Here is a 9,875-nt window from a genome sequence, read left to right as displayed (position 1 = left end):
TCGTTCACTCACATTGCTAAGAGCCCTCGGCTATCCTCTATACAAAAGCACATAGTAATGCATTACATCTATATCATGTAAGATTTTAGCATTCCGTTGGCTACTAGCTTCCCTGCTGATAAGGCTTGATAAATAATCTCGATGAATCCTACTCCTTATTTCAATCTTCGCTGATTAACGAACACGTCCAGCAAAGGTGCGATTTCAAGTATTTTCATTTGCATAATGGAATCTATTTACAGGCCTCACGCTATAGATTCAAATTCTGCCAGAGGTTATTACTCAAGATGGATTCATCCTACTGTATTTTCTGCAACTGTATTCCCTTCCAGTAGGTTATCTCTCATATGCGCGAAGCGTTTGTTCATATTAGCTACTACTAGTGTGACCGTCTACTCCCCTGCAGGTACAAGAGCAGATCTGTATTCTTCGATTTTCAAACTTTATTTACCAAGTTTATCATCATCCTCTTCTGAGAGAGGTGCCTATCAAATGCGAGATATTATTCTGGTTAACTACTCTAGTAGAAGATAATGGTTATTCTATCTTGTGATGTTTCTCAGCATTTACCCATTAATCATCTTATTCATGGCTATACTATCTTGTATTGATTCTTAGCATATACACATTCGTCTTGGTCTAAGTCTGTTGCCTCATCTGCCATCATTTTCATTCTCAAGATATTAAATCAAAGACAGCAGTCGATAATATATGGACGCAAGTCTGCAAGCCCCCTTCATTTGTCTCTGTCTGTGGGGATGATGAACTATTTCAACATTTTCTGCTTTCATGTTGGGAGGACTGGTTAATCTTTAATGGTTTTTAGTTAGGCACAGTAGCTTGACAGGCCATTTGAAGGATTTTTTTCCTTTCATTTGCAACTTCTCATGAAGTAGTGAACCATTATTCTTTCAAAGGCCTTCCAGGCTCCCAATGAAAAGTTGCGAAAATAGCCTTTCACATTTCCAGCGAAGAGTTGCCAAAATATTATATTCACCAACCAAGCCTTTTCAGTACATCCAAGTTTGTGTGTTTGTGTACAGTAGAACAGAATACAGTATGTGATCTTCTTGCCGAAGTCCTCCTTCCTAGCTTGACATTTTTTAAATTTTTATCATACTTCTTGTTCCGCAAGAGTTTTTAAATTTGTTCTATGTCAGAATATTAACCTAGATGGTAATAGTTACAAGTTTCTCTCGATCTATGTCAAAGCTGGTGGTTACAGTCCATTTAAATCAGGCAAGGACAATCATATTTATACTAGAACTATTTGAAACAATGCATTGGGGCCATTGGTTATTGTTTTATCATCAAGTTTTACACTTTTACCGATTGTTTTGTCATGGACCACAGGTCAACAAACTAAGCTTTGCAGGTTGACAAGTCTCCCTCGCTGCTCAAAGTTATGGGGCCCGATGTTAAAGCAGATGCTTTTCTGAACATCCATAGAGGGCTTTATAGTACTCCCTTTTCCCTACCTTGACTTCATTTACAGGTTTCGATGTCAAATCTTTTATCACCAGGATCTCTTTTTCATTACCTACGTCAAAAGATGCTGTGTTAAATTATATGTTTTTCAAACTCCTCCTTTTTTATAGTGTATCCATTATCTGTCATTGAAATTTAGTTTCTATTAGAACATCTTTCATGAAACATGCTATCCAACTTATCAAGTAAGGGAACTTTGTCTCATCTGGAAAAATCATGTGATACCATTTATGCTAGAAGAAAGCACTGGAGCTATATAGTTTTTCTTATTCAGTGACTTCAGGATTAATTGCGTTTAACAAGTTTAACTGGCTGATGTCATGGATGATCTGAATTATGGAATTTGATCCATGTGACCATGCATTATTGCATTGGGCTAAAACATAAAAAGGATCTTATTGATAGTTATGTATAGAAATTAATTCCGTTTAAAAATTTCCTAAACCATCTAACTTAAAATGCTCATTCAAATATAAATATTCTGATAAAGAGAAATGCATAATCAAATCATGAATATATATCAGAAATTTATTACAATAAAAAAGTAGAGTGTAAACATTTATTATAACTTACCTCAGTAGAGCCTAAATCGAAGTAGAAATCACCAGCTGTCATTAAGTTAGATGTAAAAACAATTGTCGTAATTTGGGCATCTTATCGTCAGGGTTCGTAACGACTCCAGAGCAGCCGAGAGTTCCCGCATTCCAGCATGAGCAGAGGCAGAGAGCGTATTGGAAGAAACAACAGAGGGACCACTGGATGGGATAGTTATGATGGTACTTTGAAGAGGAGAGGAGCTCAAGGGATTTCTGCATGGGGATGTTGGTACTGATGGAGATGAACGCACAGGGCACTTGCGAGACTGCGAAGGGGAGGATGGGGAAGGGGGAGCTGATGTAGGTGGAATGAGAGTTCCTTCAAGAGAAACGTAAAGGGAAGATGGAGGATCAGATTCATAGAAAAATGTTGTATGAACTGGGTTTGTACGAAGAGTTACTCGAGATGATGGCGATGCTGACGATAGTCTTGGTCTGGTCTTGAAACGAGTGGATGATAAAGATGGTGAAGAGGTTGGTGTTGACGATGTAGATGCTACAGTATCAGAGACCACTGGAGAGGATGATGATGGTGAAAAAGTAGCAATGACAGAGGACGACAATACAGATAGCGGTGGGGGTGACATGGGTACAGTTATGGGGGAGAGAGGGATTGTTAGTATACAAGATGAAGATGGCGGTGATGTTGATAAAGCTGTTTCTCGTTCATTCTCCCCTTCTTTTGGGAGGGTGATGGCACTTGAGGACATAGTCACTTTATTATTGACGGTTACAGTTACTGGCTGATGAGAGGGCAATGCTCTTCTTGGGATGATGGGCGAAGCAACAGCAGAAGAGGACTTCCCAGAGGCACTGGCGGATGAAGTAGACGACTTAGGGTGACGTGCATCAACTTTGGATTTTGGATTTGTTGAGAGTGATGGAGACGCAGGTGGAGATGGTGAGCCAGTGGATGCTGTTGAAGAACGTGATGATGATGACGGGGAAGAAAATCCCGAATCGCAAGAGACTCTTGACATGGATGGAGACAGAGAACAAGTGGAAGAAAGTGAGGATACGTTGGAAGCTCTGGATGGGGGACCAGTTAGGCAATCATTTAAAAGGTTACCCGTGGAAGAAGTTTTGAAAGAAGTACGAGTTACGGGCAGTGAAGGGGCCCTGGATTTACGTTTTCCTGCAATGTTGTCTTCATGCTCTGATTCCGTGTCCGTGCTCGAGTGGTCCAAACTACGACGCCACGAAATCTGCCGAGATTAGAGAATCAAAGTTAAAAAAAACTACATACAATTTGTCCAAAACTTTGGATGATAAAGTGAAACTCAAATTAGATAGATTAGCATATCTTAACACTTATTATTTATTCTTTCCTATTAAAAAGAGGGGTTTCTGTCTGAAAAAGACAGATCCTTGTCAAGAGGAATAATGAACACGGTGTAAGGAATGTCACCTAAAATATCTTTTGGGCATAACATGTAAAGCTTTACCAATAGCAAAACCACAAATTATTTGAAGGAGTAGAAATGTTTGCTTGAATCATGAATTGATAGATTCATTCATGAAATTTTGGCCTTAAAGTTATTCAGCGTTTTGGAGTGGCCATATAGTTTCTATACCCCACAGTTGTGCTAGGAAATAAAAGAAGTTGGGCATCAGGATTGCAAAAAGAAGATGGGAACAGAGGTAAAGTAAGATGGCTGGCAACATCTGCGGTTGGGTGCAGCTAAAAATCTTTAACATGATCTGCCCATATGCATTGTGATTAGCCTCCGCTCAGATGGTCTTTGCGCTCCGTTATGGGTTACTTTGGTTGCAAATATACAATATCTCATTGCTCCTCTGTTCTCATAAGAGGTACACGAGTGTGCTGCACACGCTAGCCGTATGGGTCACTATTAAAGTATCATAATTACCTATAATTTGTTTTATTATTAACATTGTTATGTTTACATGAATCGACTGGGAAAAAGTGGTTGCCAATCACGATGCTTGTGGGTGGAACATGTTAAAAGTCTGTGGGTTGCATCCAGTCACCTCCCACTGGCAACCTGATTCTTCCTCTGTTCGGGATCATCAGTAAGTACCTTTATATTTTCGCTTATAAGTAAAATATGCGTTATCATAAACACTTAGTTTTTATATGATACTTTCATGACGTCATTATCTATAGTTATATCCAGTGGAAAAATCGAATGGAATTATCTTACAGCATATACTGATAGAATGAATGGTTCGCATATCTAATTAATTTCATTCTAAGAACCAAGTCTTCCCTTAAACTCATTTGGAATAAAAAGTAAATGGTAATTAGTCGCTCATTGTTGGTAAACCACTCAAGAGAAAATGGCACGGAAATTCTATCACGATTTAAGTCTAGAAATCTAAACTTGGGACAATAAGATCTGTTTATACTTGTTGTTTATCGATGCTTCGATGAGTGACAAATTAAAATAAGGTTTCAGAAGTTATTTATCGATGCTGAGGAATTAATTATGAAAATGAACAATGCCTCAGTAAAAAATAAATAGCTCATTGAAGTGTAAAATTTGATAGATATTACTGAAACCTTCACACATAATTCATAGGTCACCGGGTTAGGTATTTGGAGAATTTGGGTTTTGATAGCACTTTAGTTATGAACAATGACTGACAAATGACTAACAAATGTCTGAAAATGACTGAAAATGTCTGAAATGACTGAAAATGTCTGAAAATGACTGACAAATGTCTGCAAATGACTGACAAATGTCTGCAAATGACTGACAAATGTCTGCAAATGACTAACAAATGTCTGAAAATGACTAACAAATGTCTGAAAATGACTGACAAATGTCTGAAAATGACTAACAAATGCCTGAAAATGACTAACAAATGTCTGAAAATGACTGACAAATGAACTACAGAGTAACCTCGCAATATGACATGCTGTCTGATTTGGGCTCCAGTAACATTATTAGTGAGATGGCTAATAACTACTTTTAAAAATTACGGCTACTCTTATATAGCTCACATTTACATACACTGAAGAATTTGCAATGAAAGACGTCAAATGCCTGGCAATTCTTATTCATGTATTTTTCCCATTTTAAAAGCAAATATATTGACGTAAAGGGAGTGATATTACGGTAAAAAAAACCCGTCAAAGATAATAACAAAGGGAAAAGTTCTCCTGTATTTTGCTGAACTAGGCTGAGAACAATATATAATTACGGAGAATTTCCGATTAAAAGTACGATATTTTTAACAGTATACGTTATTCTAAACTTAAAACATATTATTATTATTATTATTATTATTATTATTATTATTATTATTATTATTATTATTATTATTACTTGCTAAGCTACAACCCTAGTTGGCAAAGCCGGATGCTATAAGCCCAGGGGCTCCAACAGGGAAAATAGCTCTGTGAGGAAAGGGAACAAGTAAAAATAAAATACTTTAAGAAAAGCAACAATATTAAAATAAACATCATTTTATAAACTATAAAAACTTTAACAAAACAAGAGGAAGAGAAATAAGATATAAGATAGAATAGTGTGCCCGAGTGTACCCTCATGCAAGAGAACTCTAACCCAAGACAGTGGAAGACCATGGTACAGAGGCTATGACACTACCCAAGATTAGAGAACAGTGGTTTGGAGTGTCCTCCTAAAAGAGCTACTTATTGAGGTAGAGGATCAGAAGAAAGACATGAAAATGGCATGTATGACAAGCAAGATTCCAACAAAGAAACAAAAAAAAAAAAAAAAAAAAAAAAAACGAACTTACCCTAGATTTGAGGCTGAGGGCGTAGTTAGCATTACGCCGAAGAACGAAGGAATGATTCTGTCTGGCGTTACGAGGCCACTCGCTCTGAATGAGCAAGGGATAATCATCATGTCTCAGCTGACGGTCGCTGTAAGGGCACTTGATGACCTCGTGGACAGCGTAGTGCCTGGGACTTTCCTTGTTGTTGTAACAGTTCAACAGCAGTTGAACGAGCTCTTCGGATGTCGTACGGTACGACACCAGAAGGGATTTGTATTGAGACTGTCAAAAGAGAAATTAAAGTTATCAAGCGACTGTCAAAAGAGAAAATAAAGTTATCAGCAGACTGCCAAAAGAGAAATTAACGTTATCAAGAGACTGTTAAAGGAGAAATTAAAGTTATCAAGAGACTGTCAAAAGAGAAATTAACGTTATCAAGAGACTGTAAAAAGGGAAATTGAAGTTATCAAGAGACTGTAAAAAGGGAAATTGAAGTTATCAAGAGACTGTAAAAAGAGAAATTAACGTTATCAAGAGACTGTGAAAAGAGATTAAAGTTATCATGAGGCTGTCAAAAGAGAAATAAAAATTATCAATATATAGATTGAAAATATACAAATGAGAAAAATTACAATAAGGCGTACACTGTTAAATCAGAATAATACTAGAATTGCTAATACTGGATTGATTACTTATGATTACAGTGTTATATTGTCTAGGTTTGTGACACTACAGAGTGCTTTGATAAAACTCGTTGTCATTCATGAGAATCATTTGTCATAATTGAGCTTCCACTGCAGGGATTGCATTTAATACTTGAATAATCAATCACGAAGTAATTTGAATACCCCATTCTTTTCCCTATAAAATTCTGGTTAAAGATTATACCGTCAAAGAAAAATTAAAGGGATCTCTCTCTCTCTCTCTCTCTCTCTCTCTCTCTCTCTCTCTCTCTCTCTCTATCTCTCTCTCTCTCTCTCTCTCACTGAAGGACCTGGGGGAACCCAAACATAGAATAAGGCAATAAGGCTCTCTCTCTCTCTCTCTCTCTCTCTCTCTCTCTCTCTCTCTCTCTCTCTCTCTCTCACTGAGGGACCTGGGGAACCCAAACATAGAATAAGGCAATAATGCATAAGGCTCTCTCTCTCTCTCTCTCTCTCTCTCTCTCTCTCTCTCTCTCTCTCTCTCTCTCTCTCTCACTGAAGGACCTGGGGGAACCCAAACATAGAATAAGGCAATAAAGCTCTCTCTCTCTCTCTCTCTCTCTCTCTCTCTCTCTCTCTCTCTCTCTCTCTCAGCGAGGGACCTGGGGGAACCCAAACATAGGATAAGGCAATAAGGTGCTCTCTCTCTCTCTCTCTCACACACACAAACACACTGAGGGACCTTGGGGAACCCAAACAGAGAATAAGGCAATAAGGCATAAGGCTCTCTCTCTCTCTCTCTCTCTCTCTCTCTCTCTCTCTCTCTCTCTCTCTCTCTCTCTCTCTCTCTCTCTCACATTGAGGACCTGGGGGAACCCAAACATAGAATAAGGCAATAAGGAATAAGGCTCTCTCTCTCTCTCTCTCTCTCTCTCTCTCTCTCACTGAGGGACCTGGGGGAACCTAAACATCGAATAAGGCAATAAGGCTCTCTCTCTCTCTCTCTCTCTCTCTCTCTCTCTCTCTCTCTCTTACACACTGAGGGACCTGGGGGAACCCAAACATGGAATAAGGCAATAAGGCTCTCTCTCTGTCTCTGAATGCACGCATATATACACAAAATGTTATAAAACAAAGACTAGGACATGTCACATGACTAATTGAATATATATATATATATATATATATATATATATATATATATATATATATATATATATATATATATATATATGTATATATATATGCATGTATATATAACTTCTTTCTATTCGGCCACATAATGAAGCAAGTCTTTATAGTACAAATATCAGGACACTTCACAGGACTAATTAAAGAAGAAGAAAAAAAAAAACAAGTCTAGTTTATAAATGAAAATATTTTCAAACCCAGAACCATACACACTTAGAAATTGGGCAACATTTATTCCAGGATTTTTATCGTTTTAAAAAAGGATATATTGACTTAAATGAGTGATATTACGGTCACCAACCCGTAAAAGATAATAGAAAATTAAGGTAAAATTACGGTCGCCTGTATTTGACTGAAATATGGCTGTTATCAGTATATTTTTACGGAGAATTTCCGATTACAATTGCGGTTTTTTCTAACAGTGTATGTTCAGTATCTAGGAGAGTGACCTTTTCCTTTCTGTCATTCGTGTTGAGACCTTTAATATGAGGGGGCCAATGTAACATACAGGGGTTCCAGGTGATATTGCGTGATTTTTTTTTATTTTATCTATTTTTTTTTTTTTTTTTGCAACCATTATGAAATTGTACTGCATTGCTGGGAAGTGGAAAAAGGATGTCGCCATTTTTGTTTTCATTAAGCTGTAATGACCTTAAAGCAGCATCAAAGTTGAAAAGTCAGACTCGGCCAAAAACATTGCATTAAAGAGTATTTTTGAGAGGAAAATTATGAGGACAGTTTAAACAGATGACGACATCCTTTTTTGTAAGTGAAATACTTCCAGAAGGAAGCGTCAGTACAATGATTTGTATTCACTAATCTTTGATAGTGTGGCTATGCGAAATCTTCATCACTAAATAATTTAGGGATAATTCCCAGTAATGTTATGATAACGTGTTGTATGATGTTACATCTTTGCTGTCGGGAAGTCCTGTATTTCCTTCGATTTTTTTTCCAGTGTTCTTTCATTATTCAAGCAATTTCTGTTCCAACATCTTTATCATTGTCATCGCCATTTTTTTTTTCTTCTCCCTCTCTTTTTGTATGCTGATATGTATGTTATCAGCATTGTTAAGCGTTAATTCTATTGTGATTTTTTTACCCAGACATTAGAACTCTATGGTCAACCTGCTAATTGATGTTTATAATATATCCCTGATATTATTGCCTATCTCATCTTTTTTTTTTTTTTTTTACCGATGTCAAAAGTGTAAGATCACTGTACTCTTATTGTAACTCTGTATATGGCTTTTGCTGAAATAAAGATTATTATTATTATTATCATTATTGCCCGCTAATGTACGGCTGATCAGGAATATTTAGTGGAAATCAAATCTCTCAATAATCCACCCAGCTTACCCCAGGCATCAAGATGGAGTCATGGATTCGGAGGAGACCTCCTCGACGAACCCCCACACTGAAACGAGCGTCCCCCCTGGGACGACACTGCTGTAGCTCGGCCGGCCTCGCTTGGTCATCCAACACTAGGAGGCGACGCGTGGGCACTCCGTCGCCCGGACTCCTGACGGTGATTTCCATCCTGACGAAGAACAGGTTCGGGTCCCGATGTCGGAGACGGAACTTGGCTAATAGGAGGACAATCAGCTGTCGACAGGTGGTGGCAGTTGAGAGACGAAGCGTCTTGTATTCGATGTCTGGTCTCATGAAGCGCAGGTAGACTTTCACAGGGGTCTGAAAAAATTATAAATTACATTATTCTTTACTTGTATTATGAAATATACATTTACAATTTTTACGATTTGTAATATTGAATATGACCTTAAACGAGTCTGAAACTCAGTTGACTTAAGTCTATCAATTTAAAAACAATCATGACTAAGATTAGCTTGTTGTCACGGAAAATTATCATTATTATTATAATTATTATTGATATTATTAATAGCTAAGCTACAACCCTAGTTGGAAAATCAGGTACTATAAGCCTAAGGGCTTCAAGAGTGAAAAATACCCCAATGAGGAAAGGAAATAAAGAAATTAAATAATTTGCATGAAAAGTAATAAACAATTAAAATAAAATATTTAAGAACAGTGTATAAACAATTAAAATATAATATTTAAGAACAGTTACAACTATAATAATCTTTCATATGTAAACTATACAAAGACTTATGTCAGCCTGTTCAACATTAAAAAAATTGCTGCAAGTTAGACATTTTTAAAGTTCTTTCGATTCAAATACCCGATTATGAAGATCATTCCACAACTTGGTCACAGCTGAAATAAAACT

At 37.1% G+C, this 9,875-nt stretch overlaps 1 protein-coding gene across 1 annotated transcript in view; it reads right to left on the bottom strand.

Annotated features, from left to right (window-relative positions):
* LOC137627691 (uncharacterized) overlaps window positions 1-9,315 on the bottom strand; it is a 9,864-nt gene extending 549 nt beyond the window's left edge. Inside the window, exons 1-3 of the mRNA XM_068358903.1 lie at window positions 8,987-9,315; window positions 5,814-6,074; window positions 2,062-3,289 (exon numbers count right to left, since the gene is read on the bottom strand). Coding sequence (XP_068215004.1) covers window positions 2,108-3,289; window positions 5,814-6,074; window positions 8,987-9,292 — 1,749 coding nt within the window. The 5' untranslated portion in view covers window positions 9,293-9,315 and the 3' untranslated portion in view covers window positions 2,062-2,107. The remainder of the gene's footprint in view (window positions 1-2,061; window positions 3,290-5,813; window positions 6,075-8,986) is intronic.
* Between the last annotated feature and the right edge of the window lie 560 nt (window positions 9,316-9,875).

Source organism: Palaemon carinicauda, chromosome 35 (genome assembly GCF_036898095.1).
Source record: "Palaemon carinicauda isolate YSFRI2023 chromosome 35, ASM3689809v2, whole genome shotgun sequence".
Lineage (NCBI taxonomy): Eukaryota > Metazoa > Arthropoda > Malacostraca > Decapoda > Palaemonidae > Palaemon > Palaemon carinicauda.
This window is presented reverse-complemented; position numbering and strand designations above follow the sequence as displayed.